The sequence below is a fragment of the Notamacropus eugenii genome, chromosome 1, assembly GCF_028372415.1.
Source record: "Notamacropus eugenii isolate mMacEug1 chromosome 1, mMacEug1.pri_v2, whole genome shotgun sequence".
Lineage (NCBI taxonomy): Eukaryota > Metazoa > Chordata > Mammalia > Diprotodontia > Macropodidae > Notamacropus > Notamacropus eugenii.
Genome location: NC_092872.1, coordinates 589371177 through 589396019, shown reverse-complemented (window position 1 = coordinate 589396019; position 24843 = coordinate 589371177). Strand labels below are relative to the sequence as shown.

At 36.4% G+C, this 24843-nt stretch overlaps 1 protein-coding gene across 1 annotated transcript in view; it reads right to left on the bottom strand.

The window, feature by feature from the left end:
* Window positions 1–24843, bottom strand: part of MACROD2 (mono-ADP ribosylhydrolase 2) — a 2147078-nt gene that overhangs the window by 969530 nt on the left and 1152705 nt on the right. Inside the window, exon 6 of the mRNA XM_072634489.1 lies at window positions 778–899. Within this exon, the coding sequence (XP_072490590.1) occupies window positions 778–899 (122 nt within the window). The remainder of the gene's footprint in view (window positions 1–777; window positions 900–24843) is intronic.

Here is a 24843-nt window from a genome sequence, read left to right as displayed (position 1 = left end):
AACTCTCAACATTCTGAGAACCTACTGGACCATGAGAGGAGTGGGGCTTTCCACCTACAGAAAGTGAATAAAACTATAAATAGCCAATTTAATGTTTAAAAACTCAATATGGGCTGATTTTTCTTTAAGTGAATTTGAACAGATGGACCAAGAAATATCATGACACAAGGAAAGAGAGACAAGATTTAGAATCAGAAGACCATTCAACTCCTTCATCCAAGTCTGCATTACTACCTGAGTGACTTTTTTAAAGACACAACCTCTATAGACCTCAGTGTTCTCATCTGTAAAATGAGGAGGCCGGACTCAGTGGTCTCTGAAATCCCTTTTAGCTTTACACTATGATCTTATGACCCTATGAACTGCTTAATATATCTATACCACAAAGTCTACATCGGGAAAAAATAATCAAAATATGTATATATTGCATTCAAATACAATATATGTTATATGCATTGCTCTCACTTTCTCTCTGATTCTCTTTTTTCTTATCCCTATCATTGGTGATCCATATTTCTTCAGATTTTCTGGCCAAAAGTTGTCAAACAGGAAAGAGGAATCCCTTACCACTCAGATTTATTAAGGTCATATTCATGTCGCACTAACTTTTTGTGGGGAAATAGATTAGGAAACAGCATTAGTGACCCAGTGAGATCCTTCAAATCATCTGCTGCAAGTTTTGGAACTAGGCTTATATCATTATTTTTTATGAAATCTGCTTTCAAATGACAGATATAAGCAATAAGAAAAAGATAAATTTATGTAGGATGTACTTACAATTGATCTGATGTTATTTTCTTTTGCCAGCTTCAGAGAAGATTTATAGCAATTTGCAAGGTCCTCTTTATGGGAATCATTGATGTGACCCCTGGCGATGGGTCCCACAGTGTGGATGACATCTGTGAATGTAAAAGTGAAAAGAAAAATTATTACACATAATCTGTCAGGTAATTTTTTTTCTTAAGCAATTTTTTTTTGTTGTCTATAAAAGATGACTAGGTTTCCATTGTAAAGGATTTTTGATAGCAAACTCTCCCACGTAATTCCTCACATAGGTGATAATTGTGAAAAGGAATTCACCGTTACTAAAATGTTTCACGGCTATTGGTCAAACCCAAGTGAAATCTATCATAAGAGGTGTGTAATTGGCACCCTAGCAAAAGACAGACCATCTGTGGGAGACAAACTGAGAGATAATTACCTGCAAAATGAGAATTTTGAACTGATACAGGAATACTGCCAAAGTCAGACATCATAACTTTTCCTCTAAATAAGGCTACAGTTGCATTGTATGTAAATTATTTTTACAAACATCCTTGCCAATGGGCAGGAATTTATTTACATATCCAAAAAGATTTTGTGGATGAGAAGTGGAATAAAAAAATTTTCAAAGGAATGGAAAGGAGGGGAGTCAGGAATAACAGGTCAAATATTGAACTGGAAGTCATGAAATATTAAAAGAACTAAAAGAAGGCCTTGAGCACATGAGACAATTCTTAGTGTAGGATCTATGTAGGAACATGGCTAAGAATTGCATGGGAAAATTGGAATCTGTACCAGTGGAAGAAGTACTTATACCAATAAGATGACAGATCCATAAAAGTGTTGAAGAAGGGTAATTTCTGTCTTGAAATTTAAAAAAAAGATCCTATCTGTGAAGAATAATTTTTATATATTCTAAATGTCTTCTAACTTTCGAATAAGTTGATAACTTAGGATGTTTCTTGTTCATTTCATTTTATCCTTTTTAACCAAGTTCAATTCAACAAAATTTTGTAGAGTACCTACTATATGCAAGTAATTGAGCTAGAGAATTGAGGCCACAAAGATGAAAAAACACATTACATGCTTCTCAAACTCAAGGAATATATAATCTAATAAGGCATAAGACATAGGCATACATAAATGTGATACCAATTAGAATATTAAGTCCAAAGTAAAGATGAAGAAAGCTGCTATGAGAAAATTTACCCCACATTACAATTTTTAAAGTGATCCACTAGCCTCTAATGGCATTTAGAATAGCAGAATTCACATTATGTTTGAGGACAAATTCAGTCTATGTAGTATTTTTCTAAAAATGCTACAACATGAGTAAATATCAAAATTGAGAGAATGGGAAAATTGGACAGTTTTTTTTTAATCTGGGAAATAGTAGGAGGTTAACATAAGTTTTAAGTCAAGTTACTCAAAAGGGCATTACATCTCCAGTCTTAAAACCCTGCCATCAATTAAGATTACTTAACACACTTCATTGATATTATACAGATATTTGTCAACAAACCCTAAGTTTATTCCGGCCTATAGATAAACACGCGATGTAATGGTTATTGACACACTGTGTGAAGGTTGGTGGTCAAATTCTTGCCTACTACATTCATGTTTCATACAGAATAATTTATATTGGGTGAAAAAAGTTACTAGATAACAACAGAAGAATGATACAATACTGGAGAAAAAAAGAACAGTGGTAGTTCAAATTGGCAAAGGAAATTTGGAAAGAATGAAATTAATCACTAAACTTTTAGCACATTTCAAGAATATGTTGCATACAAAGACATGTTCTCTGCTGGCTGTCAAAACTACTGTATAGTGTCTCGAGAAAAGCCTCATTCAGTGTTTTCAAAGACTAAATCTGAAACAGGCATTCAAACACTTGTCAGATGACATCGGAGATGACAACTTGTGATCAAAACAGGTAAAAAGTTTTCACCAATGACTTCACACAAATGTTATTTTACATATATATGTTTGGCAGTATAATAAAATAAGAACTGTTACAGTTTGGGAGAAAAAGGAAGTCATGTTTCCTATGTTAGGTGATAATCATTAAAAGAGATCAGAGAAAGTTGGATCATTTTACTTTAAGATAATGATAACTATGAATAAAGAATTCACAGATTTAAATTGTGAGAATTGCTCAGTTCCTAGCCTAGTGCTTTTAATGAACAATTTTACAATGGGACCTCATAACTCTTAAAATTATTATTATCATAGGCCATGTGGTAGAATGAGTAATTGAGGTTTGAGTTCTGGCTCTGATATTTACTGGTTAGGTGATAATGTTCACACTCTGTAATTCTCAATTTTCCCATCTGTAAAATGGGGACAATCATACTTGGGTTACTTATTCATAGGGCTGTTGTGAGGAAAAGTACTTTATCAACTGTAATAGAAATGCGTTACTGTTTTTATTTTCATGAAAATTTGGTGAATTGTATTAATGTTTTTCTTCCTTGTTCTATTGTCTATATGTTGACTAGACATAGTTTGTGTTATCATTAAAACAAAACAACAAAAATGGTTGAGTACAAATAGCCAGATAGAATTAGGAAAGAAGCTAGGAACTGTGTTAACTCAATATTCTCCAAGAGATTTTTGCTTTGTTTTGTATGCCACCTATATTTTACAGCTGAGGACAGGAGCAGTATCTTTTACCTTGTCCGATAATCTCTCTAAATGTATCTATCATTCAGAAACTATCACCTTATTTCCTTTATTTTATCAACAGAAAAGCACAAACACAGTGGTTCTTCTTTACATCACTGTGTAGGCTATACCAGCCGCTACAAAGCATACCAGAGATTTTGTAACCATTATTAGGAAATAGGGTAGGGAGGACATTAGTATAAAAATAACTACTGAGAAATATTTAGACAATAGGTAAAAATGTGTTTCTTATGACTGAAATATTAAAATGGACCTAATTATCATTCAAACAGAGCTTGAAATATATATATATGCATGTATGTGTGTGTATGTGTGTGTGTCTGTATAATCCTTCATTTCATGTTATGTGTAGAGTAAATCATAGTAAATCATTAGTAAAGCTTAGAGTAAATCATCAGGGTCTGAGTATATTAAATATGTATCTGAGGCTCTCTTTCCTCATCTGTGAAAAGGGAATAATACCATCTAAAGTATTTTCTTCAACAAGCTGTTATTAGGATCAAGTGATATATGAATGTAGGGAGCTTTGTAAACCTTCAATGACCATATAAAGGTCAGTTGTTATTTTCACATCAAAAACTTGTATTTTCTTTCTTTGGAATTCATACTTTCAAAGAATTCAGAGCTAAAAAGGACCTTAGGGACTATCTCTTGATGGTAGTATTGTGGTAGACAGAAAATTGGACTTAGAGCTTGGGAAAACTTGACTTCAAATCATGCCCCAAACATTTTTTAGCTTGTGACTCTGGGCAAGTTACTGAGCCTCAGTCACCTCATTCATAAAATGGGGCTAACAACAGTCCCTACATTACAATGCTCTTGTATCAAATAATAATACTGCACTGCAAAACTTTTCACAAACATAAAAATGCTATTAAAAAAATCAAGTATTGTTATTTTCCTGTCCAGTTTGTACATTCTAGAGGATATGGAGACTCGAAGAAGTAGGAACAGTTTGACCAGTAGTATCACATAGCTAGCTAATATAATATTGATCCTGCCAGAAACCATGAGAAAGCACTTGTTCCAACTCATTTCAGCTCTAATATTCAATGATTCAGCACCTTTATTTGTAGAAGTGCAAGTCCTACAAGATGATTTGGTTGTTCAGTTGTTTCAGTTGGGCCTAACTCTTTGTGACCCCTTTTTGAAGTTTTCTTGGCAAAGATACTGGAGTGGTTTGCCATTTCCTTCTCTAGCTCATTTCACAGATGTGGAAACTGAGGAAAATAGGGTTAACTGACTTATCCAGGGTCACACAGCTAATAAGTGTCTAAAGCCGGATTTGAATTCAGGTCTTCCTGACTCCACATTCTCCACTATATCTACTTTGTCAACGAGTTAGCCTTTAAGATAGTTGCTGTCAACCAAAAAAAACAAAAAAACAAAACATCTTTGAAAATCATACAGGAAAGGACTTCCTGACCAGGATAAGATGCCTGATTTATGGAATGATTCAGCTGTTGGAAAACAGATAGCTGTTATCACTTCAGTTCAACTAAATTTGTTTTCCTATTTTCCATTTTCTAACCAATTCAACTCGATTGCATTTTAAATGCCTGCATTATTTTCATTCCAATTATATAATTCTCCCCTGAGGTCCTCCACTGATGCTTCTTTATACAGTGGAGGCTCTCAAAGTCTAAGCCTGTGCAAGCAACATCATGTCCCATCAAGTGACAAAGCCCAGGTGCAGACCTGGAAAACAATTGTGCGTTTATTCTAAGACCAGCATAGTTTGGAGTAGCTTATTAATCACCAGTAGGGCTAGACCTCAGATGCTAAGATGTGGTATCTTGCAAAGAGTTCTGGAACACTGATTTAGAAAGTGTTCAGTGAGAAATTTGTATAAATGCAGATTAGCACCTTCACTACAGCACAGATTCTTATAGAATTGTCAAGGTTACTAAAAGTTTAAGTGACTTTTCAAGGGTCAAACAGCCCATATGTGGCAGGAGGACTTGGACCCAACTTCTATTGTCTCCATGGCTGCCTTCTTGTATACCAGGGTCCAGGCAAACTAAACTATTCATGAAGAGTATTGTACTTATTGGAGCAGTGGGCCTGGAATCAGGCAGACGAGTCCAAATCCAGCCTCAGACACTTAGTTATGTGACCCTGGGGATGTGACCCATTTAATCCTGTTTTCCTTGGTTTCCTCATCTGTAAAATGAATTGGAGAAAGAAATGGCAACCCACTCTAGTATCTTTGCCAGAAAAATCCCAAATGGGATCACAAAGAATCAGGCATGGTTGAAAAAATGACTGAAAATTATGTGTTTTTCCTTCATTGCTGAAGAAGACCATGCCATCAGAGAAATAATGACATGACTTGCACTTGTCTTTGAGTGAGGGAGGGCAGTGCAGATCACCAGCCTCATTTCTCCTCCAGAGCCATCTGAATCCAGTGACCAGATATTCTTCAGGATGACAGGAAATGACCCAGGATGAGGCAATTGAGGTTCAGTGACTTGCCCAAGGTCACACAGCTAGTGAGTGTCAAGTGTTTGAGGTGAGATTTGAATTCAGGTCCTCCTGACTCCTGCACTGGTGCTCTATCAGTCACTGCACAACCTAGCTGCCCCATTGAAAATTATACTTTGTACACAAAGATGATATTGTTGACCTGCCATTAGCAAGAAATATGTTTTAAGGATTCATTATTTTCTAGAAGTGTAGATATGTTGGAGGTGGGTGGATGGAATTATGGTTTATCTATCCTTTTGACTAGACCTCATGGATTCAATGGTATTTGATTTGTGAGGCAGCTGGACTGTGATAAAAATATAGATGTCATTGTGGAACAGGTGAGATTGTCAGACTTTGCTGCTGAATAATAAGGTGACACCACCGCTTGTATATTCTTGCAAAGAAATATAACATAACTTTATTTAGGAATTATAATACATAGCATTTATTTGGACTTTAAGGTTTGCAGAGTATTTACTTATTGTAACTCATTTGAGCAATATATTCTCATACATTTTCATTCCTTACTTAAATATCCAACCTAATACCAGTCTCTTCTTCAAACATTTCTTAGTTTCTATTTGTAGGAATAAGCAAAAGTTCTGAGAACTTATTAATAAAGGGGACTCCATATATGAGAATGCCCTCCAACAACATAGGTTTTGGTCTTTTTTTGTGACTAGATAGGTAAGGCCTAGATGATAATTGGTTGCCTTAAGCACATAGAAATTAAGTGTTTTACATGTAAAGGGTAGGATTTGAACTCTGTTCAGCTTCACTAAATCAACCAACACAAAACTAAACACAGACTTTCCTCACAAGTATTAGGGCCTACATCATTGGTTATTGTGCTTTTGAATCAAAATAGACACAAGTATTTCATTATTTGTGCTATTTTAACTTAATATTTATACATTTTACTATAAGCAAACTCAAAATTCAAATTTTACTTCAAAACCCAAATCCTGTGTTAAGCCTTCTCAGACCACATTAGCCCACAATCACTTTTCTTTCCTTTGAATACTAATAAAAATTATTGTCTTTACCACTCATTTAACATTAAGCAGTAATTACTCTCACTATGTGAAAGACAGCATGCCACAATGAATGGACTATCAATCATGAACTCAGGAGGAACTAAGCTCAAAACTTTCTTCTGTCATAGACTACTTAGATGACTATGAACAAGTCAGTTATGGATACTTGGTACCCAAATAAGTTATAAACTAGTTCTCAATCTGAATCTATGGTGGGATTTTCTACTCTGAGAGTTAACTATGTCACAGGTTACCTGCCCTACCTCCTCCAAATATCTTACTGCGATTTATTTTTTCATGTTGGTGTGTCTCATTTGCAAATATACAACTGTGGTTTATTTTTTTCATGTTGATTTTCTTATTCCCTCCCCCCACCCAACAAACCACTGTGAGCTTTTATAGGGTGATATTAATCTCTTATGCATTTTCGTTTTCCCCTGGTACCTACTACAGTGCCTTACACATGGCAGCTAAGTGATACAATGGATAAAATCCTGGATCTGGAGTCAGAGAGATCAGAGCTCAAATTTCACCTATGACCCTGTACCTCAGCTTGCTCAGCTGTAAAATGGGTATCATAATAGCACCAGCTTTCTCAAGTTATTGTGGAGACCAAACGAGATATTTGTAAAAAATGCTGAGAGTGGTTGGCACATAGCAGGTGATATATAAATGTTAGCTATCATTATATCATCATTATTATTATAGAAGATACTCAAACATTTATGTAATAATAACAATAAGTAAAAGTGAATATTAATATTTGCACTATGAAAATTTCCTCCCATTTATATAGGAAATCTGAATGCAAAATCTCTAGTGGAGTTCCCTAGGAAACTATGCTTGGTACTATGCTCTTCAGTCCATTCCTTGGAAGAAGGCAAAGACAGCACTTATTGTCACATGTGCAGAGAGGAGACAGCATGAACTTACTGGTTACATGGGAGATGACAAAATTAAGACTCAAAAAAGTCTTGACAAGCTGTAACAATGGGCCAAATCAAAGAAGAAGAAATTCGAACAGAATAAATATAAAATGTAGCATATGGTCTATTTTGATCCCTTCCCTCATATGCTTGTAAAAACATATACATAGATATATGTAGGAATACATATAGTTATACATCCATATATGCACTTACACACGTGCTTTATAAATATATGTATACATATAAAAATATACACTTATACACTATGCTCAAGCACAAGAAGGGAAACACATAGCAAAAAAAGCAGCTGGGATGAAAAAAATGTATGTTTTTTAGAGAACTGAAAACAGAAGTCAGTAGTGGGACATGGCAAGTTGAAATGCACATAATCTTAGGCTATATTTATAATTGCATAATTGTGTATTGTCCAGACCTAGGGAGGAAGCAGCCCACTCCAATTTAAGAGACATTGATGAATATGCAAAGGAAATATCCAAAGAAGGCTAACCAGTTTGATGAAAGGGCTCAAAACTACGTCATATGTGAATAAGTAGAAAAAAAGGAGAGGTATTTTTCCTAGAGAGGACATAATAGTGTTATTCAATATTGGAAGGGCTGTCATGTGGAAGAGCAATTATATTATTCTGCTTGATCAGAGGGAGAAGAACAAGAATAAACAGGTAGGAATTGGAGAAATCTTTTGGCTTAATATCAATCAAATCAAGTCAACAAGCATTTGTTAAACACTATGTACTTACTACGTACACTGTGCTAAGTGCTAAAGATACACCATCAGTCATGTCTGACACTTTATGACCCCATTTGGGGTTTCCTCAGCTACGATTCTTGAGTGGTTTGCTATTTCCTTCTCCAGCTCATGTTACAGGTGAGAAACTGAGACAAATAGGTAATTTGCCCAAGGTCCCACAGCTAGTAAGTATCTGAGGTCACATTTGAACTCAGGAAGATGAGTCTTCCTGACTTTAGGCCAGGCACTTTCTCCATTGTACCACCTAGCTTCCCCAATAGAAGTACAAAGAAAGGAAAAATCAGTTCTGTTTTCAAGGAACTCACCGTCTAATGGGGAGGAGACAACATAGAAACACTCGTATACAAACAAGATAAATATACAGGATAAACACAAATAAAAAGGCAAAAACATGATAGAGGCCTAGGAAAAAGCTTTCCGAAGAAGGTGAGATTTACTGAGACTTTAAGGAATCTACAGAAACCAAAAGGCAGAGGTGATGAGGGAGAGAATTCCAGGCATGGGGGACAGTCAATGAAAATGCAGAGTCAAAAGATGGAATGATCTATGCAAAAAAAAAAAAAGGCAAGGAGATTATGTGGAGAGGAGTAAGATGTGAAAAAAATAGAAAGGTAAGCAGGAGTAAGGCTATGAAGGGCTTTAAAAGTCAGGTTTTATATTCAGTCCTGGAGGCAATAGGGAGACACTGAACTTTCTTGAATCGGTGAGTGACATGGTCAAACTTGCACTTTAGGAATATCATTTTGATAGCTAAGTGGGGGATAAACTGGAATGCAGGAGAGACTTGGGGCAGAAGAAACATTCTGACAATTCCAGCCATCTCCAAACAGAGCAGACTATCTTGGAAGTTCATGAATTCTCTTCAGGGGAGGCCTTTGAGTAGATGTTGAATCATCATTTTTTGAGAATATTATAGGGACAACTCATGCTCTAGGGAGGCATGGGTTGGATTCTGTGACCTCTGAGGTCCCTCACAATTCCCTAAGTCTACATGGGACTGAGACCTATAGGCAACACCTTTCTGAGTTATTGAAATCTTAATTAATCTAATCTGTATTTTCATTGCAGAAATGCAAATGATAGAGAACAGAGGATCATGAGGACAAATGGCTAATAAAACAGCCTCCCAATGTACAATCTAAATATTGATTTTGTATGTTATCCTGTATATTAAATTTACAGCACCAGGAGCGAGTGTTTCTATTGACTAATGCAATGACCTCTCAGGTCTAGAAAGCTGATGGTGAATCAATGTAAGGCTCTAAAGGAAATTACCTTCATTATTTTAATTGCTTATTACTCTAGAATGTGATTCCTCCACATACTATGACATCATCTCTGCTGAAATTGGAAAGAATACATGACTAGGCATCAGGACCCTAGGGTTCCAATTCTCATCCTACCACTAACTGACTATGTACCCTTGGGCAAATTACACAATTTCTCTGGGCCTTAGTTAATTTGAATAATAAAGAGTTGGACTAGGTTAGGGTCAGCACTTAAAAAAATGTAAAAAAATCAATTTTGTGCACCTTCCATAGAAAAATTGGCAGTAGGCAATATTTGCTTACTCCTAAGTGAAAATGACGCCCAAATTCCACCATGCTCTGAAGAAATGGTTCTTTTACTATCAGTGATACAATATTAAATTGATATCATTACTTCCAAATGAAAAACAGAAAGAAGACAGAAGTTTCTATTTGCCAGTTACAAAAAAGAAAGAAATGTTTCCCATATATCATTTTTATCATATGATATTTTACATTTTCTATATGACAGAATTTCAGAACTCAAGTCAGAGATTCAGAGAATTCTAAACCATCATTACCCAGTGGCAGAAAAATCAGTAACAATCAGCGTTAGACCAAGGTTTTATAACTTAAGTATCCAAGAGGAAAAGATGTCTAATCCTATCTTCCTAATGCCATCTAAGGATCTCTCAAACAGAACAAGTATGCAATGTACTTTTTTTTCAAATTTCATTCCAATAAAATCAAAAATGATTTTGTAAGAGACAATATCAGGAATAACCAAAGAAACTAAGGTGTAAGACAGAGGTGCCAAACACACAGATGGCAGAACCAGATTAAAGTGTAAGGGGGAAACATTTTACAAAATAAATAAAAATACAACAGAACAGAGACAATATTAATGTGTTTTTTAAAGTCAATACGGAGAAGCAAGGATTCTTATGAATCCAATTTCTATTTGAATTTAGTTCAGTGGATAGAAAGCAGGCTTCACAGTGCCAGTGACCTGGGTCCAAGTGCCACAAATCATGGATATGTGACTTCAGGCAAATCACTTAACTTCTCAACTCCCCAAGGCAACTCTTCAAGACTCTAAATTGCGTAACTATGGAATAAATGAAAGGAAGTTGCTTACAATCCCAACAGGATTGAAATCACAGACCTAACCCCTCCAAAATAATATTTTTTTTATTCACATAAGATTTTGAAATAGTACAGTGGATAGAGTGCTGGACCTGTAATAAGGATGAACTCAATTTAAATCCAGATTGAGATACTTGCTAGCTGACCAACAAGTCACTTAACTTCGTTCTGCCTTAATTAGCTCATTTGTAAAAGGGGATAATAATATACTTACTAACTAGAGTTGCTAGTGATATAATATTTATAAAGCATTTTGTTACCCTTAAAGCACTAAGTAAGTCCTAATTGTTGTGGCTCATTCAATTCAATAAAATATAGAAAGCACCTACTATGCATCAAGCACTGGGGTAAGCTCTTATTATTATTAGTTTTTGAAACTTCTAACAACCCAGTGAAAAGATGAGAGGTTTTACAGAAAAAAGTTGATTTAGATATAAAAGTTCTACGTTCACATCTTGATTCTACAGTTCTTCTTGTGTGACCTTGGACAAGTCTTTTTTACAATTCTGGGCTGTGCTTTCCTCATTTTGATCAGTAAGGGTACTGATCTAGGCCAGAGGTGTCAAACTCAAAGAGAAACGAAGGCCACTGAACCCTGCAGAAGGATACCTGTCCATAGCATGCTGACTTAGAAAACCATATATTAACATTATCTATGTTCTATTTGTATTTTTATTTATTTGGTTAAATATTTCCCAGTCATGGTTGAACCTCTTTCAAGCAGCACCCTAGAGTTTTGGAGGCTGCAAAGAGGGCTGCTGGTCATGTGTTCTGCACTTCTGTGATCACTATCTGTAAGATTTTTTTCCAGCTCTAACTCCTACAACATTCTTATTTTACAGGTGAGGAAAATGGAGACTTAGGGGTGGGGAACCTGTGACCTCAAGACCACATGTGGCCTTCTCCATCTTTGGGTATGGCCTTTTGACTGAGTCCAAGTTTTACAGAACAAATGCTCTTATTAAGGGGATTTGTTCTGTGAAGTTGGTGGGCTGTCCACCTTTAGGCAATTTGCTCAAGGCCATCAACTAACATTATAGACCTAGGGTCAAATTTAGTCTTCCTGATCCTAAGAACAGTGAAACAGATAGTGTGTCCAAAAAGTTTTAATACAGCTTTCAAATACTAATTTCCAGAGGATTTGGTATGAAGTACTGGCATCTACTCTTGGTTTAGCTCTATTCCACGATTTATGACCCAAGAAAGGAACTTTGATAATCAGCTAAATGCAGTTGTAATATTATAGAATACTGATTTGCATTTATATAATGCTCCAAAAATTGCAAACCACTTTACATACATTATTTCACTGGAGCTGTAGAACCATCCTGAGAAGTATTATCTATCTTCATTTTACAGATAAGGAAACTGAGGTTCAAAGAGATTTAGTGAATTTTCCCACAGAAATTCAATCAAATACTTCATATTGGTTTCCTCCTTAAAATTCATACAATTAGAATTATGATTGACAGGGTACAGTAGGATTATGCACTTTGTTAGATGTACTGAATATTGCTATGAATACATGAATGGAATGAATAAAGGCAAAATATAATTGATTCTGTACAAGGTCCACCTTTCTGAACCCAGGTCTTCCTAGCTCCAGGTCCAGAATCCTATTTACTACACAACAGTAACCCTCTTGATAGGTCTATCCCTCCCACCAAATTTATGACACATACATATCCCAGTCTCTGGTCTAATCAACCCTCATAAAGAAAGATGACACAATATTTCCTTAAAGCACTACCATGGTTCCATCAGGACCCTCAATGAAATCAGGCAAGAGCTCTCTCCTCACTCCCCACCCATAGATACAATAGATAAATACCTCTTCCCCTCCTTATACTCCTAAGGGATGATAAAGAATGAGAAGAACTTGACTTTTAAACAATTAGACATTAAAATTAGTATTTTAATGGAGTAGAAGACTTCAGATTATGAGAATCATTCTATGGACTCCAGATGCAAAGCTCACAGAGAGGACATGCCTCATTATGAAAAGAGAAGAGGAAGGGAAGGGAGAATAAGCACAGTATTTATAAAGTACTTAACATAGTGCCAGACACATAGTAGGCACTATATAAATGTTGATTTCCTTCCCCCCTTTCATCCTCATGATGACATGAGGAAAAGCTTCCAGGGCTCACATGGGGCATTTCTACTCCCTAACACTGTACAGGCCAAATCCCAAGAGTTTGCCAGCATAATGGACTGGCTTTCTGGGAATATTTTTTCAAGGAATTGCATTTCAGCTCTTAAAAGGGCTGTCCTATCTAATTGGAAGAAAGAGCTGCTGAAGTTAGAGCCTATCAATACTAGGCTTTTGCTTCCCACTTTCTTCATGGAGTATGGTTTTTTTCTAAATGGAAATCCCAAGTTGATAGAAGGCTGTAAAAAGAATAACAATAAAGCAACAAAGTTGTTTTTTAAAACAGAAACCCTCCAGAGCTTATACATCCAAATGAATGCTACCCTTCAAAGCAGTCATGCTGAGGAGCTGTGGTCTTACAACAAGGACACATCAATGTCCGATTTGTTTTTGAAACTCTTTTTCAGTAATTGCCTTATCTGCCTAACCATTACATCTTACAGCAGAGCTAGGTGGTGCAGTGGATAGAGCACCAGTGCAGGAGTCAGGAGGACCTGAGTTCAAATCTCACCTCAGATACTTGATTCTCACTATCTGTGTGACCTTGGGCAAGTCACCCAATTGCCTCATCCTGGGTCATCTCCAGTCATCCTGATGAATATCTGGTCACTGGATGCAGATGGCTCTGGAGGAGAAGTGAGGCTGGTGACCTGCACGGCCCTCCCTCACTCAAAACAGTCAAGTACAAGTCATGTCAATTTTTCCCTGATGGCATGGTCTTTGGCAACGAAGGACAAACACACACATATTAGATTATTGAAGGCAAGGACTGTGGTTCATTTTGTCTGTGTTCTCTCAATACCTCTCACAGAGTCTAGCATGTAGTTGGTGTTTCCGTTTCTTTCCTTTTTTTCTTTGTCTTTGTTTTTAACCAAATCTGTGATTTCATCAGTAGGGAACTCCCAGTACAGAATTCCCTCTACCAATGGAAATCTATACCTGCCCTGTCAGTTATAGGTGCAGGGTGTAAGAGCAAGCAAAGTGGGGTTTTTGTTATTTTTTTTGGAGTTCAGTTTCCTTGGCTCATTGAAAACACCTGAAGGCGCAATTGCCTTTGTACCCAGTAGTTCACAACTGTGCTGATTCAGGTGGGCTGTGATGTCTTCTGGCTCTGAGCCCATTAGTTGAAAACTACATATACTGGGAAGTTGGTATTTTGCTTTGGGGGTTTTCGTTCATGAGAAAGACCTTTTGATTCCCTGGATGCAACTCTGAGTAGCCATTTGTTAAGAACCTTCCCCCTCCCAGCCCCTCCACTACTCAGATGTTGTTGGTGTTCCCCCATCTGGTGGTATATGTGGGTGGTTCTATTATTTTGTCAGACAGTTGGAGCCCTGTCTGTTGATCTTTGTGCTAATTTCTCTGCTTGTATTTTCCTGATGTTCAGGGTGTTGACCTTTCTCCTGAACTAGTGCATGACTTATATATGTTTAATTAAAGAAGCATTGTTAACCCCTTTGAAATGGTCATTCCTTTATAAAGCAGATCAAAGAACCTATAAAGCAGAACCAAAGAACCAGCCTGTGGTAGGCTGCTTGCTACTATACAGGGCTTCTTAAACTTATTCCACTTGTGACCCCATTTGTGTTTCAGGAACATTCATTGGCATTGCATGATGTGATGGCATGAAAGGTGCAAAGTGTGCATGCTGTGTGTTCAGAACCAAGGCTATGGTGAAGTTGTACGATACAAAATGGGTAAGCACTTCCAGAAATACCTCAGATTCATTAAGCATTTGATTTTTAATTAATTTTTAGTTGTTGCACATTCAGAAATCTTTTACTGTTGCCAAATTTTTCCCCACCTCATAAGGGGTCCTGACCCACTGCGTAAGAAGCACTGGACCAAGTAGCCTGGGGCGCTGAGAGATTATATTGTCCAGGGTCATCTAGTCAGTCCCTGTCTGAGGTGAGACCTGAACCCAGTTCTTGTCTGAGGTGAGACTCTGAAGTCAGCTTTCTCCTCACTACACTGGGTTCCCTTGAATTTTGTACCGAGTAGGTGATTAACAAATGTGTGTTGAATTGAATTAAATTGTCATAGTTACTTAATCCAGATGATGCTACTTCTATTCACCTTGTCATTATTCTCATTTATATCTTCATTGCCTTTTCCCAGGACTACTGAAACATCCCCTTTTCCCCCAATGAACTCTTAGCTTCCAGCCTCTCACTTTCCCAATTCTTCTTCCTTGCAGTTACCGAAATAACATTCCTATAGCACAAGCCTGACTATGCAACTCTGCTGCTCAGGAACCACCAACGTTACCCTATTACCTCTAGAAAATGATACAAACTCCTTAGGTTGGCATTTAAAATCTTTCACAATTCAGATCCAGCTCACTTTTGCAGTCTTATTTTGAACATTATTTCTTTCTACACTTCCTTTGTTTCAGTAAAACTGGACCACTGTTCTTTCCCAAACTCTATACTGAATTTTCTGTCTTTGTACACAGGCTCTCCTCCAGGCTTAGAATGCACGCTTTCTTTACCTCTGCCACTTAAGACTCCCTGACTTCCTTAAAAACTCAACTGATAGGCCAAACCATGCCTTTTATAATTCTCATTAGGCAACCAGAGGGCTCAGTAGATAAAGCACTGGGTCTAGAGTAAGGAAGACCTGAGTTCAAATCCAGCCTTAGGCACTTAGTGGTGAAATTCACTTAAGTTCTATTTGTCTCAGTTTCCTCAACTATAAAGTGGGAGATAATAATAGAACCTAACTTCCAGAGTTGCTATAAGGATAAATGAAATAATATATGTAAAACATTTAACCAAATGTCTGGCACAGAGGTGCTTAATAGTAATTCCCTTCCCCTCCCTCCCAAGTTGTTAGATGTGGATCCCTCTCATTCTTCTTCAAATTATTAGATATCAGTTTACATGTTATACCTCTCCTGTCCCCAGGTATGTAAGGTCCCTGAGGGTAGGAAGTATTTTCTGTTTTGTCTTTTAAAAAGTTGATTTTTTAAATCAACTATAACCTAGTTCAGTTCCTAGTATCAGGGGTAGTTACTTAATACATGTCTATTGGATTGGAAAGGATTCTTAAGTGGTTCTGGAGGCACAGAAAATCTCTCATGGTACTTTAAGCTCCTCTTAACTTTTCTTATTTTGTTGAATCTGAATCAGCTTGATTATACACCTTAATCACTAGGCCTGGCAGTGAATGACTTCGCTATTTTCCAAAAATCATCCTGTAAAATCAACAACTTGCCATCAAAGAGAGTACTTTAAAATCTGCTCTATGTTTATATGGTGATTCCAGAATAGGAGTCCCCAAAATATATATTAGAAGTTTTGTTATAAATTCATCTCATGACTTTACAGTCACACCTCTTAGATAAGGGTTTATCCAGCAAACTGGAACCCTGTCCTCATGGCCACATTCATTTTCTGCATTTACTAGTCTCAGATAATTAAGAAATTACATTAGCTCTTGCCACCATCATTGGCCATATGCCTAGAACAGGATGCCTAGATCTGCCATGAAAACAAGATAATTGCTGATTTAGTAAAACTAAGAACCACTTTGTTATTTCCTTGGTGTAGGTAATTTCAGATGTGGAAACTCCCTTCACCAATTCAGATTATTATCTTTCTGATAACTTGCCTGGAGCACAGAGAGGCTCAGTGATTTGCCCATAGTCACCCAGTATATCTCAGAGATAGGACATAAAGCCAGTTCTTCTTAACTCCAAGAATGATTCACTGTCCATTAAGGCTCAAGTCCAGAGCAAAAGAACTATTCAAAGAGTAGAAAAAGTAAGTGCATGTGATAGAATGCATTGTTATTATTAAATACAACAATTATAATAGAGGCAGCATGGTACAGTAGATAATATCTCTCAGAATGGTTGTAAAGCTCCAATGAAATAATGTATGTAAAGTGATTTGCAATTTTTAGAGCATTATATAAATTGTTATTCTATATTATTATAACTTCATTTAGCTGATGATCAAAGTTCCCTTCCTGGGTCAAAAGTCATGGAATAGAGCCAAAGCAAGAGTAGATGCCAGTACTTCATCCCTAATCCTACAGAAATTAATAATTGAAAGCTGTATTAAGACTTTGGGGACATACTGTCTATTGCACTGTTCTTAGAATCAGGGCTTTGAGATGGGAAGATGAAGGTTCAAAACCTACTTCTGACACTGGCCATTTAACCTCTCAACATCCCCAACATGCCTAGGACACTCTATATAATTGTTATTTCCAGATAATTTGCCATTAACAATGGTGGAGGAAGTTTCTATACAAAGAATTCCCCATGCTCATAAAATCACACATTTGCACCATTACAACAACGTAAATGCAAAAAGATTATATTGACAGGTGAATTTATAAAAAGTTTAAGATTTGTTAAGGGCTTTATAAATATTATCTCTTTGATCCTCAGAGGTAGGGACTACTATTGTTAGTCTCATTTTGCAGATGAGAAAACTGAGGTTGACTGAGTTTAAATGACTTTCCCAGGGTTACGTAGCTAGCAAGTATCTGAGGGCAGATTCGAACTCACTTCTTGGCTTCAGGTGCAGCACTCTATGCACTGTCCAAATGATTTAACAATCAGATTAAAAAGATGGAAAGAATGAACTGGTGATGATTATGATCAGAAAAGTAGATACAAACCCATCGGCATTTGATATGCTTGGTTCTAGTGGCCCTATCTGTACAGCTGGGAGCAATGGAGATCTTTGGATTTCCTAATTGATCGGCTTTCCCAGTTCATGGACTCCTAACAATATGTGATAGCTCTGAACACGGGAGGGAGTAGACTTAAGGTTCCCTGAGTAACTTGTATTTTATATCTCTGAACAGCATAAGTGATCGTGTTTCCATAAAGTGCCTAGTTCTACTTCTAGGTAAGATAGTCCCTCATATATTTTAAGCATTTTCTCCTCCTTTTTCAGCAGTGGCAGAAAAACAAGAAGGCAATTTGTGCATTTAATCAACATTTCCATTGCTACCCCTTGAAGAGCGATGAAAAATGAAACAGCCTACTTCATCATACTAAAGTGTGGGAAGACAAATGGAGCTTGTTTTCTCCAGCTCCATTTATGAAGTCAATCAGTCCATAAATCATCCCTTTTGTTTTGATGCCATTTCCCCCCTTTTATCCAGGGAAATGAGTCTTATCCAAGAGGGTAGAAAAGTAGGAGGGAAGGCTGTCGGAGGGAGAAAGACAGCTTTCATTTCCCAAAGTGTAAATTGAAAAATGTGTGATTGGGAAGCCAAAAAAATATAGAGGGCACTGGTGTTATTTACAAATAGCTTAATTTTGTCCTTTGCAAAGGCATGCAGGAAAATCATTTGGCCCAAAAAAGAGAGAAAATATTAGCATAATGAATTTTAAAACAAATGGGAAAGCACAAATAAGTTTCTCTCATTTCTGCCATTTGAGAAGTGGCTGTGCTGCATTCAAACTGTTAATGAACAGGAGGACCAAGTGTAGAATCAATTATGCTTTGCCTTCATTCATTCCATTCCTGTATTCATAGCAATAATCAGTCCATCTAGCAAACTGCATAATGCTGCTGTACCCTGTCAATCATAATTCTAATTGTATGAATTTTAAGGAGCAAGCCAACGTAAGGCATTCAATTGAATTTTTTTAAGGTACAGTGACAAGGCAAAGCTCTTGGGGTTCCATTTGTAAATCTTATCAGTTCATTTATACAATAAGCACTGCCATATTAGACCTGAAAAGGAATATTTGAAGTTCAGTTAATGGAAAATTGAATTATGTCCTGATAGTGTTATGTAGGGGAGGCTGCCATGCTCACTGTATGTAGGCCAATGCTTTGATATACACATTTGCTCAGTTTGCTCATTTTCTATTTCAAGAAAGCCTCCTTGTACTTAAAATATGCCTTTTCAATCTGCAGTAGACATCTGTTCAAGTAACTTTGACTATCACCCCCTAGGCTGTTGCCTAATTTGGGTTATTTACTCATACCTTTCTCTAGATGCATAATAGATTTCCTTTCAATGACAAAAGAATATACCTAGTATTTCACTTTGTGGGTTAGTTCATACTGATACACTTTTTAACCTCAAGATTTCCTTGTTGCTTCTGATTCTCTTAGAATTCAGGCATCTTTGTTTCAGTGTATGATTCTCACCTCTTTCTTTTTTTAATTTTTAAATTTCATTATCTTCGGTTGCAGAATGCTTTGGTTTTACATCTCTTGCTGTTCCTGGGCTCCAAGGCTCACTAAATAAGATGCCTGCACTTAAGATTAAATGTACAGTAGCTAAACAACCCTTTGCATTTTGCCACTAAAAGAGATACACAGCTTGCATGATCATGGTTGAGATGGATAAATGCTGCTCAATTTAAGGTCCGACTCCTTTTACAGGGTATTGGTTATGTTGCCACAGTTTGGACCCCATACTTCTGACAATATGTTTCATGCTTCATTAACTTCAAAAGCTGTGAGGTTTTCAAGCCACAGTCATAAAATATTATTTGAACCATTTCCATAGAAATGTCATAGTCTGGCATAAAAAAGGAAGGGAAAGGCTTATCTTAAATTATTAATCAGCTTCCCCACCGCAGGTCCTGTTCCAAATTGGACTGCCCTGTCTTCTGAAGGTCCATTTTAAATAACAGAGTGGAGATGGTGCAAAGGAAACACTCTTCTGGTCAGGAGGTTATAGAATCCCTGAGATTCTACTGGGAATGGAAGGCATTTACATTACAATGGGGCTATTTCCAACAGAGAGGGATCTCACCAAAGCTGTGGGACACTGAAATACTGGAGAAAGCACCACTATTTGCAGTCATTTTATAATGAGTACGAAGAGCACATGAGGCTAGAAAGAAGTGAGTCCAAAATGTGGCATTTCAGATATTTCAACAGCAGGAGTGAGAAAAGCTAAAGTTCCATACACTGAGATTTTTTTCCAAGGAAAACAATAATAACATCTTTGTTGTGGCCACAGAGAGGACAACAACTGGAGCTCTCTTCAGAAAGGTGTAAACTTGGCACTTTAAGTTAATACATTGTAAGGGACAGTGTCCTTTCTTCTTGGGCCAGTAATTCTAATAGGAATATTATATTTTTCATTACAAGACAAATCCTATCAGGTACAGAATTTGTCTTACAAAGCCTGAATTTTAAACAAAACAAACTAAAGACCTGGGTTCACATTTCAGTGACCTATATGATATTAGCCTCAGTTTCCTGAGGAGTTTGAAATAAATGAACTTGTAAGTTTCCTTCCATCTCTAATTCCATAAACCATTTAAGTCAGAACACACCATGAATTCTGAGCTGACTTAAAGCTGTGACAGAGTGCTGCCTTTACCTTTCTAGTTTCTGACCCTACATTAGATGCTATTAGTCATTTTTTATAGTCATGGACCCCTTTGGCAGGTTATTGAAGTCTATGGACCCCTTCTCAGAATAACGATTTTAAATGCATAAAATAAAATTAATAGGAATACAAAGACAACGAATTAAAGTGAAATACAGTCATACAAGTATCTTTTCTGAAAAGTTTACTAGACTCCGGGTTTTTGCTGTTGTTCAGTCGTTTCAGTCATATCCAACTCTTCATGATCTTATCTGGGGCTTTCTTAGCAAGAATAATGGAATGGTCTGTCATTTCCTTTTCCAGCTCATACAGATGAAGAACCAAGACAAATATGGTTAAGTGATGTGCTCAGGGTCACAAAGTTTATAAATGTCTGATGCTGGATTTGAACTCATGAAAATAAGTCTTCCTGATTCCAAGCCCAGTCCTCTATCCACATTAAAAAACATAAACTCATTCTTCTTTCTGTCTTGTCTCAACACCCTGGTCAAAAGTGATGTCTTTTTTCTCAGATCTGTGATCTGTACCATTTCTAAAGTTGTTGTTATCCAAAGTAAGAAGTTTCCTACACCTATGAAATCACACATCAAGATAAAAAAGATGACTATATATCATACTGTCCTAGTGTCACCATGTTGTCTCAATTTGAGCACATTGGTGACAAGCAAGGTTGTTGTGGTTCAGTCATGTTGACTTTTCATGATTCCATTTGGGGCTTTCTTGTCAAAGATACTGTAATGGTTTGCCATTCCCTTCTCCAGTTTCTTAAGTGTACATCATATAATGCTTTATAGTTATGTATGTGTCTCATGTCCTGCCCTGGATAGACTGTGAGTTCCTTTGAAATTCCTTTGGAATCAAAACAAATCTCTATAAGATGAAAAACCTACATCACTACTTGGCAACAGATCATTTGTATGATTTAGGTACACAATATATATTTGTATGTGTGAATGAATGATTAATTTATAGATAGAAAAATGAAATATCTCTCAACTGACATACCTCATGGTATCTGTTCTATTCGGCAGTTAGCCTTTCTCCCTATGTGTATGGAAAAGGGTTTCTGGGTACAGCATACATTCCAAATTTAACAACTTGGTTTCAGGTTGTTAATGTTACCCCTGCACTCTTCTGAATACTATACATTAAAGAATAAAGGGAAAATTTTGGAGAGAACACAACACTGTCTCTACTACTACAGTATTGCCAAAGTCACCAGCTGTCACTTGCTACTTTATACAACACATAGCTTTTAAAATTGTGTGATGTTTTAACAATAATTATTTTATTACTTTTTTCTCTAGGCAAGAGGGGAGCTATTTAATAAGTTTTAAAATCTTATAAAAGGACTTCCGAATGATTTTCTCTTAGAATTACATCACAGATTGTAGAATCTCAAGGTAGAACATATTGTTTCCAAATAGTAAAAACTGTGCCCAAAGTTATTATATAACTTTTTTTAATATGTTTTCTTATGGCAATAAGATTCCTTTTCAAAGCATTCCAAATGGTTTAGGTCTTTTACCTTTCTTTTTCAGAAATTATTGAATTTAAATACATCTTTTAAAAGAATCATTTCTCTTATCTAAACATGGTTCATATTCAGGTAATTCTGCTGTATTCTAAATATTGGGTTTCTTTTTTTACCCTAATTCTTCCTTTTTTTTCCCCCTTTCAACAAAATCATAAAATGCAAAATGACAGTGAAAAGAAATAGAGGGATTGCTTTTCAGATACCCTTAGAAAATGACATTTGGATATAATCAAACCACTACCTCCTTAAAATACACATGTAGAAACTGGTACAATCTTTTCTAAGATGAACCTATTTCTGATAATATCAGCATGTGACTAGATGTTTTTGTTTACCTAGTCATCATTGCTACTCTTCTCTTTTGACATATCTTCCCACTATGTCTTACACCTCATTCTCTTAAGGATGACTTTTCTTGAAAAATATTTGAAAAGGAAAGCAACATAAGAACTGAGTGGAATATTGTCCAAAGGAAATAGCACTTGCCCTGGTGTCAGATCTTCTACTGACATATATGGTCCTATGAGACAGATTCTGCTCCTCTCTTTTGCCTTCTATTTATTAGATTGATTTTCCCTGATCTCCTACAAAGATAAAAGTTTTTGAACTTAAGATGTCACTGAATACTCTTCTGATTTGTCAAAGATTTATGAGAATCATGGACAAAGAATGAGGTGAAATTTGCCTGGGTGCCTTTTCTTCTCTCTTGCCTCCATATTCCCAAATTCCTGATCTCTATTAAATTAGCTAGACGACAGCGGATAGAGTGCTGGACATGGAGTCAGGAAGACCTGAGTTCAAATCCTAACTAATCAAGTGACTAGCTGTGTGACTTTCAACATGTTGTTTAATTTCTCTTAGCCTCAGGATTCTCATTTCTAAAATGAGGGGAATAATGAACTCAAAATTACAGCATTCTTATGATGATTAAAATGAGATAGTATATGTAAAAGCCTTTTGCATATATTAAAGTATATAAATGCTAGCTATTAGTAATTAGCTAGGATTAGTTAATTAAGGTAGTATATAACTAGCTAAATTAGCTAGTAATCTATCTCTCCCCTCTTTGGAACTTGACATTCATATACTGTCCTGAGGTTCCTCCTGCCATAAAATTAAAACCTCTGATAAATGTATACATATCAAAATATTAAATATAGTTTAATATGAGTCCCTTCTTGAGTTTTAAGTGCAAGTCAAGTGGGCAACAGTTTACTTAAACGACTAGATTAGGCAATGTGTATCTGAGTGGTACTTTAAATTATATGACATTCATGATTACCTACTCTGCCTATCCTTGAAAGCCATGCTGGCTACCTCCTTTGAGGAAAGACATTGAAAGAATTGCTATCCTTATTGCAGGAAATGTGTCTATGAATAAAAGTGAGAGTGAAAACTAGAGGAAGGAATCAGTCATTTTACATTTACTGAGCACCTACTATGCAGAAAGGCTTGCGTTGTGAAAACTACAGAGAAAGAGCAGGCATACGATGTGTCCTCATGAAACTGACTAAGTAGTAGGAACAATAAGACCTACATAACTAATGCAATATAATAGATAAGCACTTGCTATGTGTTACGGTCATTAAACTCAAGAGGAGTTTAGATGAGGGTCAGAAAATTGAGCCCACTTTCTTTAGGAAGTATAAAACAAAGTTGTATCTTGAAGGATGGGTAGGATTTGGATACACAAAAGGGTGGAGGACATCCCTGGTGGAGAAACAGAAAAGGCAGAGAGAAGTGTAAGCCACGATACTTGATCGTGGAGGCAAAGAAGAACCTTTGAAGGTGTTTGAGCAAGGGAAATAATCATGTTGAAAATGAGTTCAAAGAGAGAGTATGCAAGAAAGGATGAAAGGGAAAATAGGGAAATACCTCCAGGAAGAAGACCAGTTAATCTAGGCGTGAGATAATAGGAATGAAGAGAAGGGATAGATTTCAGAAATATCCTAAAGGAAACTCAGTAGGACTTAGTGACCTTGATGGAGCCAGAGAAAGGGACAGGGAAGAATAAAAAATGACTGAGGTTATTTTTTTCCTGTTCATTATTAAAAGCATGTTAACTCTTTATCATTAATGTATCTTGTCATTGGTTCTGGAGGAGGCAGTGAGGTTGGTAACTTTGTACAGTCCTGACTTACTTAAATCCAATTCACCTGTAAATCATGACATCACTTTCCTGATGTCATGATCCTCTTCAAGAATGAAAGACAAACAACAATCTTGGGGAGTAAACTTATAGAGTAAGGGAATAGGGAAGAGCAGTAGAGTGGGTAGAAATATTTAAGAAAAAAACTAAATAAAAAGGAAAGAATCCTCACTCAGTCAGAGAAGAAAAGGGGACTGGAGTAAAATGTATTTCTGGTATTGAAGTATGAGGGATTGATTACTTTGAATCCTAGAAGAAGAAAATTGTGTGTGTGTGTGTGTGTGTGTGTGTGTGTGTGTGTGTGTGTATGGGGGCAGTCAAAAGAAATAGCACTTCATTGGGGAAGAAGGAAGATCATGGAGTCATTTAAAGATTGACTCATTATTAGGATAAAATTCAAATAAATCAACATGGCCCTAAATATGGATTGTTAAGTAAAAAAAGTATTGTAAAATCACTGAGATCACTCCAAACTACACTTTTATAGTAATCTGTATGCTAAGAATGAAATGTTTTGATATAAATTTTGAAAACAGGATAATGAATGGCTTATTTGAGGAGAAATATGTGGGGAAAATGATCATTCAAAAATAATATTAAATAGATCAAAGCAAGGATCAAGAAGCAATTTAGGG